At 32.3% G+C, this 26,025-nt stretch overlaps 1 protein-coding gene and 2 pseudogenes across 1 annotated transcript; 1 reads left to right on the top strand and 2 right to left on the bottom strand.

Annotated features, from left to right (window-relative positions):
- The first annotated feature begins 1,416 nt into the window (after positions 1-1,416).
- Positions 1,417-4,962, top strand: LOC120125437 (protein NUCLEAR FUSION DEFECTIVE 4-like). Its single transcript, XM_039143868.1, has 3 exons — positions 1,417-1,820; positions 3,090-3,988; positions 4,347-4,962. Exons 1-3 carry the CDS (start codon positions 1,491-1,493, stop codon positions 4,813-4,815), a joined length of 1,698 nt encoding a protein of 565 aa, XP_038999799.1. The 5' UTR covers positions 1,417-1,490; the 3' UTR covers positions 4,816-4,962.
- A 5,042-nt stretch (positions 4,963-10,004) lies between these two features.
- On the bottom strand, positions 10,005-10,918 carry LOC120125328 (annotated as a pseudogene).
- A 9,556-nt stretch (positions 10,919-20,474) lies between these two features.
- Positions 20,475-25,764, bottom strand: LOC120125327 (annotated as a pseudogene).
- Positions 25,765-26,025: the final 261 nt, after the last annotated feature.

The following is a 26,025-nucleotide window of genomic DNA, read 5'->3' as shown; positions in this document are numbered from 1 at the left end:
GATAAGCAGTTTTTGGATCAATATATTTGTAATTAAAAGCAGTCTCAGGTGATGTTGTCGATTCGAGAAATCTGAATGACAGTTAATAATTACTGTCGGTAAGTAATTACTTTTTGACCCGTAGGGTCCGAAACATGCTCGCATCTGGTTCAACAAGGCTACACTTGTGTTTACTTGTAGCAGTTGTTTGAATGGATAAATGGGGAAAATCCTTGGTTTCTCATCTGTTAATAAATAACAATGCAGAATCATTCACAATAGTTCCATTTTTGCACATGTATACCCGTGACATAAGAGCTCTAAATGTTCTGTTCATGTTCTTACATCACCAGTAACTGTTGAAACATACCAAATGAATTAAAATATTCTTATATCAATAATAACTGATGAAACATACCAAATGAATACAAATTTATCACATGAATCTTTCCCACCATACCATTTAAACATACCACCTTCCCGATTGATGATCTTTTTAAACTTAAATTTTATTACTTGAATTAATATATCTATTTGAAATTCGGTATAAATTTGATAATAGAGTCAAAATGAATAAATGATTTATTTTTAATAATGTGATAAATGATAAAATAATCATTTTTGTAATAGTTTAATGATTTAGTATCATCTGATTTGAATTTTGATATAAATTTGATAATAGAGTCGAAATGAATAAATGATTTATTTTTAATAACGTGATAAATGATAAAATAATCATTTTTGTAATAATTTAATGAATTAGTATCAATTTTCTTTTTTAAAAGATTTTAGAAGCTTTGAGATTTTTCTCTTTCCAGATTTTAGAGCATTTGGGGATTATTTTTTGGTAAGAAAAATAATAATGTTTTTTAAAAAATAAAAGAAATAAAAATGACATTTGTCAATTTTTTTAAACAATTATTATAATATAAATATTTGAGTAACATCTGTATAATTTTATCATTTATATTTTATATAGGAAGTTCTACAGTGCGGAACTCTTAATATACAACTAAAAAAATGCGATATCGATTTTATTATTATTTAAATAATAAAATCGTAAAAAAATTACCTAAAACATTATTATTTCTATCTAAAACATCAATGTTATTTCCAGTAAAGTACCTAATAATAACAAAACCAATAAAAAAATAACAAAACCGGTAAATCGCTCAATAATAATAAAACCGATAAAAATAATAATATTTTTATATTTTTTATTAATTTTATTATTTAAATAATAATAAAACTGATAACAATTTTTTTAACAGTATATTAATACACCACATGATCATTTAAGAAAAAGAAATTGTCCCCTACCTACTTCATCAACAAAAGTTGCTTTGAAAATTAATAAGCTTTGAAAATTGCTACACTAATATTTAAGAAAAACAAAAGTTGGTCGCACCAATAAATTCTATAAACAGACCTTTCTGTTTTACATATGCAAATTGTCCCCTACCTACTTCAGCAACAAAGTACCAAAACCAGTGTCTCTAAGCACAGCACGAATGACAAAACTGAAGCTGAAGGCGGGGAGCAGGCCACCATGGGTTGGGTTGGCAGCTGCTGTATGGGTTCAGATATCAGCAGGGAACGGCTCCAACTTCCCACTCTATTCTTCTGCTCTCAAATCAGTTTTGGGTTTCAACCAGCAACAGCTCACCTTCTTGGGAGTCGCAAATGATATAGGAGAGAGTGTTGGGCTCCTTCCCGGTATCGCCTGTAATCGTTTCCCTCCTTGGACTGTGCTTCTTGTTGGGGTCTTCGCCTGTTTCTTGGGATATGGTGTTATCTGGCTTGCTGTTACCCAAACTATTCATGGTCTTCCTTACTGGGCAGTGAGTGATAATTTCAATTGTGTTTATTTTTCTCTCAGTTGCTTTTTTTATATATTATTTTGCATGTTGTTCTTGTTACTGAAATTGGTTCTGTATATGCTGAGAATTAGAATCTTCAAGGTTTTATGTGGTGTAACTGAACCAGATGAGGTGAGGTTATACCTTTGTCTTGATGCATTAAGCACAGGGCTTTTCTTTTTGAACATCAGTGTGAGCTCCTCAGCAAAGTCAACAATGGTTTTGTATGTGTTGTGATGTGATTGGACCAGCTAAAGTGAGATGGGATGGGTATTGGGTATAATATAGGAAAAATCATCTGCTTTATCTGTATCTTGTGGAGATTGTTTAGACGCGTTGATAGCCATGAATGATGACAACAAATAGGTCTAATCTTAATAGCTCATGGAAGGCCATGAATCTGCATCCACTATAAGAGTTTATTCACAACTTGAATTTACCCAGGAATATGCAGGACCTTTGGTTTTGATTATTTTCCCTGTTGAAGATTTCTCCAGTGAGATATTAATATAAAACTTCGACTCGATTGGTAATAAGATTTGGTGCTAAGTTCCCGAGTACCAATTTCATCAAGTTATGCATTAATAACGTCAATCAAAACAATATCTTGCAATATGCAGATTGATTATATCTTTATGTATTGATGCTTTAAGCCTGGGGCTTATCTATTGGTTGGTCCTCCTTATACCTGCCAGAAAAAAAGCAGCCTAGCGCTTCTTACCAGTTTTCAGAACTTGTAGATCTAATGGTTTCTGAATTCTGATTCTGAATTCTGATTCTGTATTATGCATTTTTTTAAAGTGTTTTCGCTGAAACATTCAGATTTGTTTAAGTTTCGATCTTAAATTCATGCCAATCTGATCTTTTCTGGTTATGTTGGGATTAGGCCCTCAGTTGATCAGTTTCATTTTTTGTTTGCTCCAAGCAATTTCCTGTTATTCTTAGGTCTTCATTGAAGCATTTCCAAACCTGTAATTGGTAACTTATTTCACTGGCTATTTATTCATTCTCGTCATACATACTTTCTGTGCTAAAAGTTAAAGATAGCTCTTGCTACTGGGTAATCATCTCATAGGGCATCTTATCAAATGAGATTTGTGTTCCTTACTTATTCCCAGACTCTTTTGGACTGTGAAGAGATGTGAGGTTATTGATGGAGACGAACATATCGCAGTAACATTATAGTTTGCTTTAAGTGAGCTTCTTACCAGTTTTATGTACTTACTACGCCCATGTTCCATGCCATGACAGTTATGGATCGCGCTTGTGGTTGGCTCTAATAGTAATGCATGGTTTAGCACGGCAGTTCTGGTAACAAACATGAGAAATTTTCCCCTCAGTAGGGGTACTGTTTCTGGCATCCTCAAGGGCTATTCCGGGATCAGTGCTGCTGTATATACCGTATTGTACAGCTCACTGCTTGAACGAAGTGCTTCAAAACTACTGCTGTTCCTTACTCTTGGAATTCCAGTTATATGTTTGGCCATGATGTACTTTATTCGCCCTTGCACTCCTCCTTCCGGAGAAGACTCTTCGGTTCATGTCCACTTTGTTTTTACCCAAGTTGCTAGTGTCTTGCTTGCCATTTATCTTATCATAATAACAGTTATATATGACATAGTTTCTTTAAGTGATGTTTTTTCTTATTTACTACTTGCTATCGTATTTATCTTCTTGCTTGCTCCTCTCGGAATTCCAGTCAAGATGACAATTACTCGAGCAAATGCAGACACACTTACACCCCTGGCAAGTTCAACAGAGAATTTGGCCGAGGAAGAAGGCGGTCCAACTCACTCTGATCCTTTGTTGTCACCATCTTCATCAGCCTCAAATCTTGGAAGTTTCTTCGAAAGTGAATACGCCTCGGATGTGGAAACTCTTCTTGCCGTGGGAGAAGGGGCAGTGAAGAAGAAAAAAAGACCCAGGAGGGGGGAGGACTTCAAGCTTCATGAAGCTTTTATCAAGGCTGATTTTTGGCTTCTTTGGGTTGTTTATTTTCTTGGAGTTGGTTCTGGTGTTACTGTTACCAACAACTTGGCTCAAATCGGAATTGCATTTGGCGTAGATAATGCAACAATACTGCTCTCCCTTTTTAGCTTCTGCAATTTCATCGGTCGTCTTGGCTCGGGTGCTCTTTCAGAACACTTTTCAGGTTTGTTCTCATTATAAAATTCTGATTCACCATCTCTTGTATAAGGTTAAGATGTAATTATCTTCTAACCGTTTTCTGTAATCATTAAAAATCAGTGTGATGACTGCTATAATCTCTTATTAATTGTTGTCATTCTTGAGCATGCATCCTTATCCACGCATATTTTCTTGGAAGGCACTGTTTCTTAGGTTGGTAGTTGGAAATTGGAAATGTTCCTGTAGTACTTTTATCCAAAATTTGTTTCGGTCACGGACTTCGAACGAAGATTTTTCCCGGCCGAAAATAGTTAGATAGTTTTATTATAAGTTACCCTTTCTTGTGCCAGGCACTATTCTAAGCGTTAGTTTGTGGTCTTGCAGGACGAGAAGCATTCCTCGAACATTGTGGATGGCCTGCACGCTAGTGGTTATGGTTTTAGCATTTGTTATGTATGCATTAGCTTTCAGCGGTACCCTCTATATTTCAACTGCTTTGCTTGGCGTCTGCTTCGGATTTCAATATTCTCTCATGGTTCCAACGGCATCTGAACTTTTCGGCTTGAAACATTTTGGTATCATTTATAACTTTATGCTGATAGGCAACCCTGTAGGTGCACTTCTTTTCTCGGGTCTGCTTGCCGGTTCTGTTTACGATGCTGAAGCTGCTAAGCAGGGAAGTTCCACCTGCTTGGGACCTGAATGCTTCCGTCTCACCTTCTTCGTTCTAGCCGGCATCTGTTGTATAGGCAGCATCTTGGGCTTGTTTTTAACAATTAGAATACGACCAGTTTACCAGATGCTATACGCTTCCGGTTCTTTTCGTCTCCCGCAAGGTTCGGGCCACTGAAAATCCGGGAACAAAAGTGGTGACATGCCTGTTTTATATCGGTTTGATCCACGAATTATGGGGTCTAAAGCAGTCCCTAACATTATCCTGTAGGTCCATGATCATATGTAGTGCAAATTTGACTGCACTTCCTGAGCCTAACCCAAATAAGGTTGTTTGTTGAGCTTAGTGCTCATATGTACTTTGGTATGACATTTTATTCACTATGTATCATCGCTTTATAATTTAGAACAAGGTTTTTAGTATGATTGCCTTCAATTATTTGCAGCTTATATATTAGATTAGTCATCAAATTTGTTCAGGTGATTTAAGGATTTGGGTAAAAGGGCATTGAGAGTGGTAGGTCGGGGAAGATGGTTGTTTAGTGGGAACGAGGATTCATGATTGTTGATGATGGTCTCAGGTTTGGAAGTTTAGATTGAGGCTTCAATAGTGATGGTGTAGGATGAATATGGCGGTGGTAGTAGGTGGAATTGAGTTATATTCGGTTCGAGTGGTTATGTTTGATAACGGTGAAGGTTTGGTCAAAGCTGATATGTTGGCAATGGAAGTTGAGACTGGAGTATTGGGACCGGTTCTGTTGTGTGATGATGATTGTGCTGAGTGGTGATAATTTGTTTGTGGGTCAAATTTATATGATTTTTAAATACGAAAAATTAAATTATATGAATAATTTTAAATTAAGATTAAACTGATAGAATTTGTAAATATTGATGATTAAATTGATGATTTTTTTTTTGTTAAAAACAAAAATAGATGTAATTCAAACACCGTGCCATATCGAACCCTCATGTTCTTATCAAAATTCATTGCAGAATGGGGCCTTAATATAGCATTGCTACCTGTTCTAGCCGCAAAAGCACTTTTGGCCTCGAAAACATTTTTAAAAAGTATTACAGAGCGACTCATGCAGCCGAAGTAATGCTCAATGAATAGATTCTGTCTAATGCAGAGTGGTGCAAGGAAAAGCACCATGATGACCAAGACCAATATCTTCCTATGGTCCCAAAAACCAAGGCCTAACCATTGATCCAGAACTCCACGATGATGCAAACCCGAAATAACATCGCTGATGATTATCAAATACACGACCAACACACCTGCATTGTTGATGATTATACAAATTTGAGACAAAACTCTAGCTGTTCTTCCCATTGCAACCTCCACAACATCCCCATAAGATTTAGCCTTACATAGTACAGCATACTTGCTCAACATTTCGACACTGATTTCGGACAAAATCACGATAACGATCAACAAAGCAATCCCCAACAGATTGCCGAGAACTTTCATGGTGGCAGGCAAAGCCATCATTCCAGCACCAATGATGGTGGTAGTTAAGTTGAAAAAATAACATTTTAACGTGAAAAAGAGAGATAATTAAGTAAATTAAGAAAAACAAAAAAATAACTTTTTAAATGTATCACATATCAGTTTTTGATTGATTTGAAGTATTAATAGGATGTTCACTCCTCGGTTAAAACTATTGAATCAAATTATTCTGGTTAAAAGGTTAGTCATCATATTGGCTTGACCAGGAACAATTAATTTTTTCAATATTTGGTTAATAATTAATTCGATTCGAGAATGATTAATTAATCGAATTAATCAAAAATATTTATATTTATATATTAAATATATATTTTAAGCTCAAACTCGTTAAAAATTAAGATCCAACTATTTTTTTAATCATACTAGACCATCAAATTGTCAATACCTAATTAAATTTTAATCCAAATTAAAAAAATTACCTTTATTAAACTCAAATTAATCTATTAAAATTTGATTTATTCGATCACCGAATAACTAAATATTAAAAAATATAACATGAATTGAAAATACCACTATATTTTATAAGATCGATCTTAAGAATATAACATTATGTGATGCTCCATATAATGGTTCGAGCAGTTTCGTTTGATAGATATATATGCATTATCAATGATCAAGAAAGATTATGAACAAATGTTACTTTATAATTACTCTAAACTGTTAAAAATAAAAATGACGCTTCTTGTTCATAAAAGTTAGTTTATATCTTTGCTACCTCGTACTTGCTTACTGATGATGATACATGTTTAGGAACGAGCTGACGGTAATAATAAACTATCGATGTTTTCTTAAAAGTTTATAGATTTCTCATTTTAATTTAAAATTATTTATTTGTCTCTGATCATATTCGAATCAAACTTGATTTAGTCTATGAATATCTTAATTACAAGATAATATTGGTATTATTTGATACATATAGTTGTCATTTGTAAAGAGGTGGATGGAAAGGAGTGTGGGGTGAGAAAGCTGAAAAGTATGAGCGATGGGAAACATGGAACAGATAGCAGACATGTGGGCAGGGTTGAATTGCTCATATGGTGTTGTGAAAAAAATTATTGGCTGAAATAAGTTCTTATTAGAATTATTTTTTAATTTAGTATGAATGCTACATTACTCGTCAGAAGTTATTAGGAACACAATGAGTCTTTGGAAAATTGCCGGGAAGACAATGCGCCCTCAGTTTTATTCAACAGCAAGAAAAACGAGGAAGACATATTGTGTTTTCGGCAATTCTTCGATTATTGTAATATTCATATCATCTCGAGAAATAATTCTAGTGATACCTTAATTCGACCAATATTTTTTTCAAGAACCCTACAACATCAAATCAACCGTATGCAGGAATATCATTTTGGTGGCATTTAATATTTCCTCAACCACATTAAATTTGCTCAGCTGAACATCATGCTTCCTCATTAATTTGTCTTCTCCCTTTTTACTTCTCTGCATTTTCTTCACATTATTTCCTATTTATACTTATCAAAATTGGACCTCATCAATCACTTGAATTTAAAATCAAAAATCTGATCGAATCTAATAAATTTTAGGGTAAAATGCACAAATGATCCTCTGATTATAAAGTACTAATTTGTTAAGTCCATTGATTATTAAAAGTTATAAAATGATCATCCGAGTATAAGGAGTTGTTTTGTTGAGTCCTTAACTATTAAAAGTTATAAAATGATCATCCAACTATTCATATGTTCAAATTCGTCCTTTATTATTAAAAAAATAGCGAATGTTTAAACTGGATGTTAACCTATTAACTGAATGAATCGCTCCTATGGTGTTGTGAAAAAATTATTGGCTGAAATAGGGTCTCATCGGAATTATTTTATGGTCTAGTGTGAATGTCACAGTACCCGTCGAAATTCGTCGGGAACACAATGTGTCTTCGGAAATTCGCCGGGAAGATAATGTGTCTTCGGCTTTGTTCAACGGCATAAAAACGGGAAGACGCATTGTGTTTCCGACGACTTTCCGAACACACATGTGTTCCCGACTACTCTCCAGTTACTGTAACATTCATATCATCTTGAGAAATAATTCCAGCGATACCTTAATTCAACCAATTTTTTACAAGAACCCTACAACAACAAATCAACCTATTAACTGAGATATTATAAAATATGATATAAAAAACGTTTGTTTTATACTTTATAGATCGACTCACCGTTTATATCATGTCGTCAAGTAAGTACTTGAAAATATTATATCAACAAGGCAGTGTTAAAGCAACGACGGTGTCAATAGACATCATTAAAATATGATTTTATCATATCCAATTAGCATGTTAACATTCAGCTCAGACAATCGTCATTTTTTTACTGAAAATGACGAGTTTGGAAAATATAAATAGTCGAGTGATCATTTTGTAACTTTCAATAGTCGATGAACTCAACAAAATAATATTCTATAGTCAGAATATCATTTTATAACTTTTAATAGTCGGATGACTTAACAAATCAACGCCCTATAGTCGAGGGACCATTTGTATACTTTACCTTAAAATTAAAAATTATAAGAATACTTAATATACTAAGAAATTGAAATAAAAATAATAATTTATTCGATAGAATTATTATTATTGAATGATAAATTAACTGGTTTGATCATCGTTATGACTTAATTAAGAGTAGTTCTAGTTCATATTAAGTACAACTGACCCTACACAGTATTACGGGCTTAGCTTTAGATTGTTCAATGATTAACCGTACGACACGTGAAAAGGAACGTTTTTTAACCAAAATCAATTTTAATCTCGAAAGTCTGCTTAGAACATAAGTAAACAACAAGCTAGATCTTCGTCACAATATGGTCTTTTAGGTTGCGAGTTAAACTAGAGCGGTAAATAAGTCGAGTCGAGTTTAAGTATTGTTGAGTTCGATTTGATTCAAAAATTCTGAAATAGAGTTCGACACAATTCGGAAACTCCCGAACATAAATTTTTCAAGCTCACTCGAACTCGAAATCATGAGCTGAAGCTCGAAAAAATTCAAAAAAAAAAAATATCTTAAACTTAACTCTGTTAAAGTTCAAACTTGGTCTCGAATATGAATCTTAAATACATTTATATCATATTTAAAAAAATCAACACATAAATATTAATATTATTAATAGTTTATTTTTTTAAAATAAAATTTTAATATATTATTTTTTCAAATAATCGTGAGTTTTTCAATGGAGTAACTTGTTTCAGTTCGTTAATAAGTTAGTCGAATCTTTTCATTTATCGAATTTTAATTGAGTCGATCTTAATAAATTACAATCTAACTCGCCTCATTTCTAACTCTCGTCAAGACTATGAGGCGTAAATAATGTAAACGATCGATCTTGGAGTCCTTAACGTACCTACCCGATTATGGCTCTATACAAATAGCTCCATAAAAGCAAAAAGATAATCCAAATTTTCTGGAAAGAAAAGACAAAATACGGAAGCTCTGACTGGCGAATTACCTTAGCTTAGTATTTTTACTGTTGATTTTATATACATTTGGGTAAGTAAACATTAATTACCTAATCTTGTTCTTGCTAGATTCTGAAACAGAACAAACAAACAAACAAACGTGTATCTTCGTTTTCAGGGGAAACGACAGGTACTTTTTCTTTCTCTAAATTCAGAGGAAATAAATAAGTAGTAAAATTTACTTTTCCAGAGTTCAGGCCACCAAACATGGATTGCAGATAGTGTTGCAGAACACGTAAAACAAGGCAAACTATGCTCAAACATTATATGGTAAGTGATTATAAATGTAATAAAATTAATTTTGTACTAAGAAAGCTGATCGATTATATATCCATTTATATAGTGCATGCATGGATATTTGCAAAATCATTAGTCGAAATAATTACTAATGTTAACTGAAACTCGCCTTGGAAAAACGGAAAAATAAGCTAAATGAAAACGAAACACGGATTATACTAAGAAAAGACTGATGATTTGGATCATCATGCAGCGGTGGTGGTGCGGTGCCGGTGGTGGAGGCGGTTGTGGGATTGGACGGGTTTTTCTTGGCTAGATTGTGCTTGTTGTTGTGCATCCAGACCTTGAGGACTCTTCTCTTCACATCAATCTCTTGGCAGAACTGTTGCACCACTGATTCTTCTTGCATTTGGATTTTCCAACCAACTTTCTCTGCAAAGTTGAGCATTTTGTCCTTCTGCTCCTGTGTGAACTTTGTCCTATACCTTTTCTTCATCAGCCGAGTGGCCTGCTGCCGACTACCCCACCACCATCTTCGGGCTGTTCATCGGACTCCGAAGGGAGGGAGCCCATCATGTTGTAGGACATTATCATTTGGTGGGGCGTTGGAGCCGCTCTCGAGTGTATGAGAGTACCCGTAGGGTACCCTAGAGCCTCAGGTGGTAGGATACTCTTGTGGTGGTGGTGACCCAAGAGCAGTTTCCTCTCAACTCTGCTGCTCACACCGTGCAACGGGTAACAATAATCATTGGAAGAGGGCTCGCCTTCGACTTCTTTTCTGTGGAAGTTCCTATGGCAGTGACAGGCGGAGCAAGTCAGTGCCTCGATGGTGCCCTCTTCACCACTCGGCATGAACTCTCCGCAGCCATCGGTGGCATTTCCTCCCATGGCGGCCGCATGGTTCTTCAGACACTCTCGGTACCTAACCGGTTTCTTGTAGGGCACACGATCTTCTATGAACAAGGAGGAAGGGCAATTGGAAAGGCCATGTCCCCCACCATATGTACTGTTCAAAGGAATTGGGATCTCCCCTTCTGGACAGTAAAGTTCCATTTCTAGGCAATATATAGTATTTTATTACTTATTAGGGATAATCAAACCCTAATTCCTAGGAGTTTTGACAACAGAAAAGAACAATATCGTATCAAATACTTTGGCACTGAGTCTGAGAACAGAAAACCCTTGTGTTCATGAATGCTCAAATCCCATAACAAAACAATAATAATAAAGAAGAGGAGACAAAAGAGAAGGGTGACACACTAAAATGTCCATTATAGGTCAACTGTAAAGAAGAGAAAGAAGCAAACTCAAAATCACCTAGAGGAGCTCAAATGTGTTGACCAGTATCTGTCTCCCTTGGGAACTAAGGAAAGGAGATGAAATATCAGTTAACTTAGTACAGTAATATAACCTTGATGAAGGTGAGAAAGAGTGTTTGTAGGGTTGTAGTGAGGACTAAGAAGAAGAAGAGAGAGAGAGAGAGAGAGAAGATTTTCTTTCTTTTTTTACAGACAAAGAGAAATTGAGTCAGTTTGAGTTAAGAACTGAGAGATGAAAAGAAAGCAAAATAAGCCCAAAAAAAAAAAAAAAAAAAGTGGGGGTGTGCTTACTTTGCTTGCACTATCAGCCATTTAGAGAACACTGTGTCAGACTGTGCAGACAACAATGGAATGAGAGAGAGGGGGGCCCTTAAACCCCCAAAATGCACAAATTTTTGTTGGCTTTCTAAAGTTTAATTTAAGTCATTTAACTAAAGATTTCTATTTCGAATAATTGAATAAAATGGATGTATTTAGTATCAAATAATTAAAAAATTTAAATATATATTATCTATTATCTTTCAATCACACTAAGTAAAATATTTGTTATAAAATTAATTTTAATTAATTAAAAGATTCAATTCATAAGTCAATTTAAATTAATAATCAAACTTAAAATTTTATTTAAAAATATTACATTTGAATTAAATATTAAAATCAAAATAAAAAATGCATATTTATCCCAAATGTACATGAGTACCGTTTGCTTCAGAAAATATTCATTCAGGCATAAACATAAAATGATACTATGGTTCAAATTTAGCATATACTCATCCACAACTTTTCCTTTTCTATTTTATTTTCTCTATAAATATCTACATTGATTAGGAATATTGTGGGATTAATTGGGAGGTGTCATGCATGTTTATCATGTGAATTATTTATTATCAACAATCTCGTTTTGCATTTTTCAACAACATAAATATTTCAAATATCAATATAATTGTATGTTTACTATCTCAACTATCATTTTTGTTTTGATTTGGTGACTCTATTATTTTTTTGTTTTAAAAGCATACTTAACGTTGCATTTTGATTTTATTTTTGTCGTCACCGTTAAAAAATTAACACTGACATTGATGTATCACATATAGTAATACCACATCATCATTGAAAAAAAATTAAAATTGCCAAGTTAACAGTTCTATTATTTTTTAAACGGAAGGTGTCCATAATGAAACCAAAACATAATGTTAAGTATGATTTTGAAATAAAAGATAATCGAGTAATCAAAACGGAATAAAATTGATAATTGAAGTACTAAACATATAATTTACTCTATAATTAAATACCACACCCCATATAAACTAAGATTATTAGAGACTTAAAACTTTTAACTACATAAGTAAGTTAAAAAACTATTTCACATTTCACATTTTTAATTTTTAAATAGTAATTAAATATACATTAATGATTACTAAATACAACGATAATAGTATAATATATTTTTTAAAATTTATTTATTTATTTTGTGACCAACAATATATATATACAAAATTTTCTTAGTTAATTGATAATTAATACACATATAAATACAATTACCTAAATTTAAATCATTTAAAAAATAATATTTTTCTAATAAAATTACTTAACAAATTATCTTTTATTAAAGTTACTATTGAAATCACTTTATCCCTTGCCTTTATTCCTCACTCCACATTTACACACTTCATCCTCTTTCTTTAATATTTTGTTGTTTTATCTTTCTTGTCTTGTCTATTCTTCAACTAATTCTTTCTCAACTTTATTTTTTTTAATTTCTTCTTTTCATGCATTACCGTCATGAAACCTCATATTTCCACCTCTATAGAATTTAAAAATATTGGTAATAAGATTTTATTATTATTTTAAAATATAAAATGACAAGTTGGCTGGGGAGGGTCCACAAGAATAAATGCATGTTGGTGAGAGAGGCTTGATCACAATTTTCAAGAAATTGTGAGCCAAAAATTATCTTTCCTTTAGGGAGGAGTGGAAAACATACATCCATCAATCCCAATCTCTGGGGCCCCCCCATGAACCATTTACTGCTTTCAATTTTCTTACAAAGCTTTTCATTTTTAAATACACATAATGTTAAATAATATCTTAATTAAATAGCAATTTTAATTCACATCCTTTAGAATATTTTAATCATAACATTCTGTTTTAAAATAAAAAATCTTTTTAACGTTCAATTAAATAAATACTTTAATTCTTATTCTTTATTTTAAATTTTTTTTGTCTCTTTAACGTTTCGTTCTAATAAAACATTTATTTTAAAATATTGATAATTTATTAATTAACGATTTACATGTAATAAGGATCTTTTTATTTTGAAATGAAATATTGAGGGGTTAAAATACTTTAAATATAAAAATAAAAGTACTAAATCTTAAAAATATTTTTATCATTTGTGCTTTTTAAATATAAATATGATGTTATCTATTTCTATAGTCTTTTCCCCTTACTATTTAGCTAAAAATTTGAGAACAAAAAGGAAAAGTGAAAAAATATTAGTATTGAAGGATACATGTCAAAGAGATATATATATATGCTGTTCTCATTTGCTTTTTCTCTTGTTAAAAAAGGTTAGTTGTCATTTTCAAAGAAGGGTTAACCACATAACCAAATATTTAATTATTTGCAACATTTTTAACCCCAATAAGAAATAAAAGAACATGCTTTCGTTTTCCATGACAATAGATTAAAAATATGCATATTAGTTTATTAGAATATGGTGAAGGTGAGGCCAAGGGGGGATTTGTCTTCAATCAAAAAACATGACATAAACTTGTCCCTCACATTCATTTTATCACTTCTTTAATTCTCAAATGATGAAAGCACCAAATCAATCTCTACTTTTTGCCTTGTCTTAGGTAACCAAAACTTCATCTCAAGATATCAAATCAACTACTTACGCTCGTTTCAATCCCTTTTAATCTAATCCCTTCTCACATTGACTATAAATCTTAAGGAATAAATATGCAAGGGTCCTTATACTATACGATTATTAGTGATTTGGTCCCTTCTAAAGTAGATGGAATTAGAAATTAACGGAACTCAATCTGATCTGAGAATAATATAAAAAAGATAAATTTTAAATTAACAAAATCGAGTTTAACTTTTATAATTTGTAACTGAATTATCTTCTCTCTCCTATTTCACTCGTTAAACTTTATATATTGAATTTTTTAATCATTTTAAGATGATATAAATTATTTTATTATTATTTTTAAGTGACGTGATAAATTTTATTAATATTTTAACATCATATAAGGTTCAAATAAAAATAAATTTAAAAATATTAAATTATACTTTAAATTTTAATCACAACCCGTAATCCCCATATCATTTTTCAAACTCCCAACCCCCAGCAACCTCCCGGCCACTTTTGGTTCCTGAAATTAGTCATTCCACCTCATTTTCCAACGATTACAAATCATCGATTGTCAGTCGAAAACCTTCCATTTCTTCGCTTGTTCGCACGTCGATGGAATCATTGGTGGGAGCAACCAAAAAGCATGCCTTGCAAACCTGTAGCCGTTGATGAAAGACTACATCATGGAAACCAAAAAGAATCACTGGGATTGGTGACTTCTTCGTTGATGGCATCCTCGGTGGGAGCCATGGAATCAGATGGTAGAATTAGCCATCTTCGACGGTGAATACACAAAACCCGTATCAGATCTCTCTCTCTCTCTCTCTCTCTCTCTCTTGGTGTTTTCTCATCAACTAATCTTGCGAAAGGTAGCAACATGAAAGAAGAAGAAGAGATTGTGATTTGTGAATATGGGTTGAAGAAGAACCTAGTTAAGGAAGGTGGAGGGTTCAAATCTTTCATTTTTTTTTTGGTGTTTTCTCATAAACTAATCTTGCAAAAGGCAACAACATGAAAGAAGAAGAGATTGTGAAAATGAATTGAAGAAGAACTTGGTTAAGGAAGGTAGAGCGTTGGATGAAACCAAAACCAAAAAGGGTGGGGATTCAGGGATGAGATTTAAGTGTTTTAATATTTTAATAATTATTATTTTAAATTATATTTAGAATTAAATATTAATAATTTGTCACATCGTAAAAAAATAAATAAATAATTCACATCATTATAAACCGACATAAAAAATTCAATGTATAAAATTCTGTGAATAAATTAAAAATAAAAGAATAATGAGTAAAATAGGAAAAAATAGTTAAGTTTACCCTAACTTAAATCAGGTTGATAATTTGATGATACAACATATTATGGCCTTTGTTGGAAGGGAGTGAAATTTGAAGTTCAGCTACGCACCTCGGGAAAGGAATAGACCGGCGGATAGCATGGCGAGGCTAGCTTGGCCCTTACCTTTCGAACTGCATATTTATCAGACTCCACCGCTAGCTGTAATTTCTTTGCTTCAAGAAGAGATGCAGGATAGAAATAATTAATTTTAATGCTTTATTTAATTAAAAAATCAGGTTGGTAATTGTCGATAATATACCAAGTAGCTTAATGCTTAATGCTTAATCCTTTATGAACCTTTTGGTTCTAGTGCATGGCCTCCTCCTTAGGGATCATGTTGATGTTCCTTGTTCTTAAAACTAATGTTCCTTAAGCTTGAAATGTCAAAGGAATGGGAGATTCCTTCTCTTCTACTAGTAGGATTCGGACGAATCATTCTGCCTTGCCTCATTTTCCACCCATTTCTATTTAAATGCTTTTCTTCAAACCTATATTTTCATGGCAGATTTCATCATTAGTCTCCTTTTATACATGTCGAAATATAAATCAGAAGACACCACGTGTCTCTGAAATTACCTAGTACAACATATTTATTTTACTAATTTATTGAATTAAATAAATAAATTGGATATTAATATATCGGATAGACATACATTTTGGTTTTTAAATTTATTTTTAATGTTCAGTATTTACTCTATTTTTTGGTTCAATAAAATATTGAAACTTAGTTTTTTTTTATTCAAATTAATATTTGGACTTATCGAAATGTACTTAATTTATAGTTTAAAATGAGTAATTACTGTAAGTATTAATTTGGACTATAAAGTTTTTTTATTCTTTTAAAATATTATAAGGTGATCACAAGATAATATCTGTTCAAAATCTCTCTTAGCCATGGTAACATGCATACACTTTGTAGACGCAACTGTTCGAATTGGGATCTCTAGGGAGACCAACATTCCCCTTAATCACTGAAGTAGTTTAATGAGTTCCAAAAGACTAAGGGGCCATTTGTTTCTTGCTAAATGGAATCATCCAGCGCTAAATGTTGAGCCGTTCAACATTCAACGTGTTTGATTCTCACATCTGAATGAAGACTATATGATGAATGAAACAGCAAAACACTGTTGAATGATTCAACATTAAAATACATTTTGAATCATTAAGCACCTGATATTTTACCATAATACCCATTTTTTCACATGTTGTCTTATTAAACAATCATATCTTATAATATAATAAATCATTATGAAGGTAAAAAATGAACATTTTCATAATTCAGATTGTACATTCAGAACCATTATCAAACAACATGTCACATTCAGAGCCAATTCATACAAAGCCTTTGAATCATTCAGACCATTGAATCATTCAGCACTTAATCATTTTATTTTATCAAACAACCCCTAAGTTCAAATAACTTTGACCAATATATATCAAATTGATCATTAAAGCCAAGTTGTGGTACCTAATTGGATAACAAAATATGTAGGTACCGAATTCAACATTAAAATCAAGGTTGAGGTACTAAAATGTATATTACCGTAAACTGTGATAGAAAGATAATTGAGACGGAGGTTGTTCGCTCCATATGCAGTTCATCATGTTCAATGGACCACGGCAACATCAATTTGGTGGACAAAATCCCTGCAATTTTTTATTCCAAGCAAAGAGCCACGAGACAACCCTCTCTCAGAAAAAAAGCCTGAAACATATCATATGCAATTTTATTATGACAAACCCTATCTCCCAAGAAAATATATTTTTCAGTAACGAACATTCGATTTTATATTAAAAGATAAACTTATAAAATTTTAATAGAAAATAAAAATTATTAATATAACATATAAAAAATACTTAAATTATACGAGGATATAATTTTTTTTAGGAAAATAACTATCCTCAATCCCTCGATCCATCCCAACGGTAGATTATAGTTCTGAGCATGGGGCCTACTTTGGCCTTATAATAGAATCACACACATGCGGAACATATTGTTTTAGGTTTGAGCTTAAAGGAAACAAAAGGCAAAAAAAGAGTAGGCGTTGGAAACGTTATCATCACTTTAAAATTTTGTCTGGAATGACTTAAAAGAGCTGAAGGGCACATTAAGGGCATTAGCATGAGATTCAAAACTGCCAACAAAGGCAATTTAACCTTTCCTTTTACACTATCCATTCTCCTCTTCTCTACCCCACCAAACCCTCCCTTGCTCAATTCCATAGCGATAACATCGTGGACGAATGCAAAATTTTATGTTAGGGATAGACTTCTAAAATTTCAGGGATGAAAATAGATTTTTAATAAAAAAATACATAAAAAAATTATAATATATAATAATTTTAAATTTTTAAGATGACGACAGTCCCCACTTACCACCTCAGTCATCCCTGAATAACATTAAAGCATGTATAAGATTATATGAAATTATTTGTACAAATCTATAAGCTCACACCAAACCTAAAATGAGATATTAAACTTTTGGTTGACATCATTTATTAAAAATTCATTAATCTCTTTTATAAGATATATTTGATAAAATGTGTAAAATATTTGTTTATATGTTTGGAAACCCCTTTTTTCATTTTTATGTGAGATTTTTCTTAGATACAAAAATACCATTCAGGTTAGGTTCATACAAACTTTTGCGCAGAAATGATCAATTATCTTTTGATAAATTATACTATTAGTCATTAAAATTTAAGAGATGTCTCATTTTGGTCATTGGACTATCGTTAAACATTTTGAAGTGTTTTTTTCTTTTGGTCACTGGACACTTAAAATATCATTAACAACGTGATGATACAGTTTTCATCTTTATCTTTTTTTGTAAAAAAAATCTAAATAAAAAACGTTCATATTTGTTCTCTTTGAATTGATTTTCCGCAAAAATCATTCTAAATATTTGATGAAAATCCATCCACAACTTTGATCTTCTAATATTCTAATCACCTCCAACGAGGTTAGTTTCGAGATATGTTATACATCTTCTTGGAATAATACTTCTCACCTTTTAAATTTTCGAACAAACGCCCCAAACCTATAAAATTTGTCAACGCTTCCTCGCTTTACAAGAAAGTGAAATATGCCCCCGGATCACACCCCTTTCTTCTTTGTTCATTTCTACCAAAAATTGCGAGTATTACAACAAAGTTGTTACACATGAGAAGTTATTAATACGTAAATACAAAATAAATATATTATAAGATTCGAGCTAATAAGTCTTCGGATATAAATTTTAACATAATGAGTTTATTGAAGAACAGATGTAGGCGTGTTGGATGATGATTATAGTGGCAAGAAGAAAGGGGAAATTGTAATAGATTTAGAAGACGATGCATAATGTAAAGAAAAATAGAAGGAAAGAGTAGTGAAGTAGTAGGGAAGTGTATTAAGCTAAGTTCATTTAATGGAAAAAGGAAACATAGGTTTGCTGTGAGGTTTACATAGTAATGGAAAAGGCACGAGCCTTCAATGATGAAAAGGGAATTTGCAATAAAATTATGTAAAAGTAAAAACGCATGCTTCAGCCTGCGCATCACATATAGCGAAGGATTCATAAATTAAAAATTAAAGATTTAAAATTTTAATACTATTTTTTTTTATTAAAATGGGTATATACTTTTTTTAATTTAAATTAAATTTGATAATTTTTCTAAAATAATGAGTATTCACTTATTCCCCGAGGAGTTTTGTGCATCCGAACCTGATGACACATGAAGCTAAGATCATATCCATGGATGCAAATATGGATCAGAAAAATATTGGAGGACGGACATATTCTTATAAATTTAGATATATTTTTTAAAAAAGTTTCTATTGATTATATAATTTTACACCCTATAAAATTTTACAATTCCACATATTTTGAAATTTTAGTATAACTACTTAAAAATTCACATGTCTCTCGTAAAGTTTTATGACGGTCCCTACATGTTTCTTTTATACCCTAGCATGTTTAGAAAGACTAAAAGAATATTTTATACTGACAAGTCGGAGCTTGAATGAGCCCAAAGGACTATAAAAGAGCTAAGAATAAAGCAGCCCAAGTAAATTGAGAATCTGAATCCACAGTTCCAAATATCATTCCAAGAGGACCACAACTTTAGCCTAAGAACACCTTATCTATGGACTATTCCCCCCCGAATTCCAATTTTTTTTATTTGCATTTATATAATGTTACGGTAGTTTTTTTTTATAAACAATCAATTTAATTTTCGATGTTTATAATTTTATCTATTTTATTTTATTTTTTAAGTGAAATTTGATTTTCAATTTTCCCAAATAAATTATTTTAACGGATATAATAAAATTCTCAGAATTTTTTTAGTTAAAATTTTAAGTTAAATAAATAAGATTTTGAAGAAATATATAAAACAGATATTTTACAAATTTTTTAATGTTTTAAGTTAATTTTCAGAATTTACTGCCACCGTAATTTCAATATGCAAAAGGGATGTCCAAAACCAGGTTCTTGGATGGGCAATATAGTTGTCATTTATATGGACCCTCTTCGTTGACATAACTTTAGTGACATATTACAGAAAATCCATTAATAAACTAAACCCAAATGCAAGCCTGCAACAAAATTACATTACTCGATACAAAATTCTGTGATTCAGAAGAGAAATTGTTCAATCCATGAACAACCGAGCTTAAACTAGAAGCCGTCGATTAGTTGATAAAAAGTTTCACAACCTAATCACCCATATTATATACAAATGGTACCGAAGCCCACTATGTCGCTCTGGTGAAAGCTACCTGGAAAGACTAATAAGGTTCAATTGCTTTGGATCCTAGCCCTTCATGTCACTGCTAAAATCTGCAATGCAATGAACAGAAAAGAAGACAGCATTGAAATTCATGGCAGACATAATCTGTGCTTGGACAAACATTACACTTCTTTTATCGACATATTGCACTTTGCATCTCCATTCTTGTATGCTTTGGACCATGAATTGCAAAAACTAGAAAAAACTTCTGAAAGTAACTCTAAAATATAAGATTTGAAAAGCACTCAGTTTTGAGGTAGATTTCTTTCAGACATCTAAATCCAGATTCGTAGAGAACTCAAAACAACATGCCAACTTTCCCCCCTCTTTTTAAGACTTTTCCTCTTTTAAGTAAGCGACTCCTCATTAAAATGCACAGTTCCAAGGAGACCAAACCCCGTACATGCAGTAGACTTTATAGATGTTGAGCTCTCCAATCAACTGCAAAGTTCTCATCACTGTCACCATCGCTAGATGAATCTTCACTGTCAGATTCCTGTTTATCAGCCTTGCAACGTTAATTCGATCTAGTAGACTCCAATTCTAGTTTCCTCTTCCATAACATTTCCACTTTCTTCTTGTAAACCCTGAATGAGGAAAAAGATAAATAAACTAGATTACTATGATACCAAGTTTCCTTTTAATCACAGCTAAAAAAGGTAGATCAGTGCCACAAACTGTGACGAGCACAAAAAACTTACTTTTGCTCCAAAGATTCAGCCTCTTCGATAATTTCAGCTGCATCAATCTGCATGTGGAAAAACATATTACTTACACAAGTGTATAGTGCAACTGAATTGCAAGGCGGACAAAACAGCTATAGTGACTGCTACAAGGAGATTAAAGGACCTAACCTCCCCTTCTTCCATACGATTGCCCACCTCTTGCAAATCTTCTTGAATCAACTTTTCAAATTCCTTGTACTCATCTCTGATCAGGATGCAGAATTAGTCAAGATATTGTTCCGAAAAAGATATACAGGTAGGAGAGAATTTGGACCATCTATTGTAAATTAAAACTTGAGGCGGTAGTTCAAAACCAGCTCATATTGCAAAAGTTATTCAAGCATTTGTCTTTGGTACAAGAGATGATCAGAACTCAGAAGAGTAGGATAACAAAAGCTAAAATAAAGGTACGTTCAGTGTGCAATATAATGAAGAGAATAGGATAAAAATATATCCATCCCACTGTTAGTGTTCAACTGATGAGCATGGGATGACAAATTGGATTACCTAATGTAAGATGACTCAAAAGGTATTTTCTCTTCTTTCTTTTTTCTAACTTATGGGATATCCAAAATGTTAAATATTTTTCATCAGAGAACTGACTTTTAAATATAATCATACCGGGAGGTAACATAGACTATTTTCTTAAGCTTAAGACTCACAAAATAGGATAATCTAATCTAAACTTCCGTATCTTTAATGAAATTCTACTGGAACCCTAGTAATATACTTTTTTTGGACACATTAAGCAGTCATATTATAGCCTTTTCTTCTTCTTTTTGGAGGTGGACATTTTTGGTAGTGGGTCAACAACCCTAAAACACAATGTTCTAGTTCCAACTTTACTTTTACATTCAGCCTTTATTCTGCATTTTTCTTACTTTGGTGTTCTTGCAATGTTAATTTTTTCTCTAAGAAAAAGCAAGTTCATAGAGGTAGAACAGAAAGCCTACAAATAAGAGCTTCTAATCCTCGATCCTAGCACATAAAAGCCTCTCCATTTCATGAGGTCCAAGGATTGAGTAAATTTCATACTACAACTATAGGTTATCCAATCCTCTAAGTAGCAAAACATTGTTTATCCTCTATCCATCAATTCTTGTATGACAAACACACTTAGTTACAAATAGGATTCATGTAAACTGAGCTAGTCTCTCAAGAGCAACTTAGTTATGCACTATTATCAGCTAATTACAAAGAACAGAGAAAGTAGTTGTGCTGGCAAAGTTTGAATTCGAACACTGATGTAATATGTTTTCGTAGTTTCTAATTTTTTTTAAATATTTTCCCCTCAAAAGAATAGCTCCAAGAAAGATATATAACTTAAAAAACAGAAAACAGTGGCTTTTAAATCCGCATTAATGCATCTAATTAGGAACTTACTTGACATCTATCTTAACAGGCTTAATGCCACGAGCACGTAAATCAGCTTCCTTATTGTCAAAGAATCCTTCAGGAAGAGCTCCCTTTATTGCTTGGTTTCTGGAGCACTAGCCTGCTTTGATGCCTGTTTACTCTCCGTAGGAGGTTTCATAACATTCGTAGGTAAGTTGGTATCATCCTTATCAAAGAAGCCATCAGGAAAAGACCCTTTCACTTTCTTGCTTTCCAACTGTGCGACCTGTCTTGACTCAGGATAAATTGTAAATAAATCGAATTTGAATGAATAAATCAAAGTATGTTAATATTTGTTAAGAATTTTAGAATATTAATTGTGTTTGTTTATTTAAAATTATGTATGTTCATTTTTATATTTAATGTTTAAAAACATATAATTAACAAGTTTAAACAATGTCTATTTCCTTTGGCAGTGTGAGGCCACTGCGACAACCTGCAACTCACCATTCGACACCGATATTTGTTCGATACAAATGTAATTTTAAATAATTTTTATAGAGAATAGCATATCAGAGAGTCATCCTCCATGGTTTCACGTCGCTCGTAAATTATGATCTCTTTTATTCTGAAGAAAGGCTTTGAGTCTTCTCCAAACTTGAGACGGATGATGCTCAAATTATCTTCAACATCTTTTATTTATCTGGCTTCTACCACACAACAACAACAACAATAACGATAATAATTATGCAAACAAAAATTATTTTATATCTTTTTTTTAAAAATCTTTTAAGTAATTAAAAAACTATCAAATATTCACTCAAATTTTTTAGTTAAATTATGTTATAATTTTATTGGTAGAAGATTATTTGGTGATTAAATTTATTTAGTCAAAAATTCTTTTAGAATTAAGGATTTTTATGCAAAATATATTTGGCTATATAAATAGAATACATAATGATAAAATTACCCCCAATGTTTGCACAAATGACCACTTTGCCTTCTATTATTTGTTTTTTTTTTGTTGAGAATTTTGCTCCCAAATTTATAATTTTATTTTTCAAAACATACCATATTGGATGGAAATCATTAGTTGACTAACTGACAATACATGTTGTTAACATCACATTTCTACATGTGAGCAATTGTTGACGTGCATATGTCACGTCATCCAAAATGATGACGTGACATATATCACAACACCTAAAATGATGTCGTAGCATGTTACGTTATTCAAAGTGATGATGTGACATTTATCATGTCAACAATTGAACACGTGTGGAAATATCATGTCAGTAATATATGTTGATCTTTAGTCAACTAACAGTTTTCATCCAACAATGGTTGTTTTGACCAAAAATTGAAATGTTAGGGGTTAATTGTTTCAAAAAAAATAAGGGGCAGAGTGATTATTTGTGTAAATGTTAGAGAGTAATTTTGTCATTATGTTTAAAGAGAAAGTATGCATTAACTTTTTTTAATAATGAAATAAAATTATCTTAGAGAGATACAATCTTTTTGTAGTATTTACAACTTTTAGGATTTATATTGCATAGATAATTTTGTGACATATTGTGATAATGTTTTGGGACATAGGATACATTGAGTTTTAATATATTAACCGAGTGTTTGGAGAGTATATCATTGTTTGCAATATGTAGAGATAAATAATATCGAATCATATTAATTTCATCTCTTGTATATGACTATTTCTATATTGATCTTGTATGGTTTGTTTTTTACCTACGAATTTAAACCCCAAAAAAAACTGTAGATTTCAAGGGAAAGCATGGATATATAACTTTCTTCCCTGCCTCTTGTTTAAATAAAATGCATATTCAAGTAAGGCAAAGATTCTTATTTTCTCCTACTTTCTTTACCTTTCCCTTGTTTTCGTGCAATCTAAACATAGGATAAAAGAATGAAGTGATTAAAATTCACCTTGGGAGCATCTATAGCATTGGCAACGGTGATGAATTGTTGTGGAGAGACTGATCTGAGCAGCCAGCGACTATGGAAAATACGATCGACAAGTATTGAGTATAATGATAAAGTATATTACCATGACTGGCTGCAAGCTACAGACCTAGCGTCCATTGCTATTGCAAGGTAGCTAACCCTCACTTGTAAGAACTAAAGTAGGGATATATATATATAAGCATATGTATGCATGTACCAAAAACTGATTAGTGGAAGCAGAGGATGGTTGTGGTGATTGAGGCACATGCAGTGGAAGAAGCAGCTCCATGATTGAAACTGCACGTCTGGATCTCCGGATATAGATAAAGGAACAAAGAAGCGAGAGTGATGCACATGGATTGTTGGGAGCATTTGGAGAAACAACAGAGAATAAAACCAGAGCAAGCACTAATTAATGGGGACTTTGAGTCTCAATAGATCACTTTAACTTGCCTGGTTTTTGGGTGATAATGAGTCTATTATTATCATTTTATCATTGTTTTTTTATAAGGTCCGAGAACGAAAAATGTAAATGATTGTTTGAGATTAAATTCGAGATCTAATATCAAATAAAATTAAAGTAAATAAGTGATGTTCTTTATAATTAGTGTTAGAAGTTAGGTTACACCATTGAAGACGTTCTACTCAATCTCAATACCTCAAGAAATAACAACAACAACGACTTAACCTGAGTTCATTTTCATGCTACCACTGCCTACCCATTAGACACGGGTGAATACTCTAAAAGGGTTTGCGGAATCTGGCCTATAGGGATTATCAGGTAAAACAAGAATTAAGAATTGTCTATAACTCTTTATGTAGTGTGCCTTGATCTCTTAGAAATCGCTATGTTGTACTTGTAATTACGTATATTTGGTAAGTGAATTCAACTAGATTTGCTGCTTGAATTATGTTCCATTGAATCCTCTGCAACCTGGTTTTACCGTTTTAGTTGGTTTATCTGGTTTCAAGTTCTTGTTATTTTTTCCATTCAACTTATATTGTTGAACTGATGGATTGAAATCGACTCGGTTTTATTAATCACTATTCACCCGTACAAATAATGCAGATCAGAATTTGAATGTAAAAGTGGATAAGATATGGACTCGAGGGGATAAAGATATTATTTACATCAGTTATGTGCAGGGAGAAAAGATAATGGTGGTAAAGAGGTGATATAAGTTTAAATGACAGCATGTGATGTCCTGTCAAATGTGGCCAAGGACAGTTGATTACCATAATGGGGGGTCAATGAGCTTATGCCTTGATGCTTAAGACAAGTTGGAGCAAGATTTAGGCCAAGTTTCAAGACCAAAGGACTACAGAAACAAGGTAAAAGAAGTTATTTTCAAAGGTCATTTTCCCTTAAGCATCTTCTCTGTAACTCGGGACACTAATCAATCTCAAATGTTCTTAACTCGGAGAGCCTTTGCATATCATATACAGATGGAGGATACATGAGCTGAGAGCACGATTTAGTTTTCAGAATCATCACTCCGGCGAGGCTTCTATTACCTGAAACCGATTCGTCAAGGGCAGTGTGGAGTTGAAGTTGGTGAGCGAGAGACTTGAGTTTCTTCCATCCGATCAAATAAGATCTTGACATCTCCCCATTTTTTAAGTCTAAATACTCAATAAATCTTTATTCTTATGATGTAAAGCAATTTAATCCCTCCAATGCTTGATCATATTTTCTCTTTGGATCCAAATAAATGATAGATCAATAAGATAATCAAATAAATACAAATCAGAAAAATAATATTAAATCCAACCATAAAAAAGGAAAACGTAATATAATAAAAAAAATCCACCATTTCATTAAAAAAGAAAAGATTTATTAAAAACAAAATTAAACATAAAATCACAC

This window comes from Hibiscus syriacus, unplaced genomic scaffold, assembly GCF_006381635.1.
Source record: "Hibiscus syriacus cultivar Baekdansim isolate YM2019G1 unplaced genomic scaffold, ASM638163v2 tig00110430_pilon, whole genome shotgun sequence".
In the NCBI taxonomy this organism is placed as follows: domain Eukaryota; kingdom Viridiplantae; phylum Streptophyta; class Magnoliopsida; order Malvales; family Malvaceae; genus Hibiscus; species Hibiscus syriacus.
This window is presented reverse-complemented; position numbering and strand designations above follow the sequence as displayed.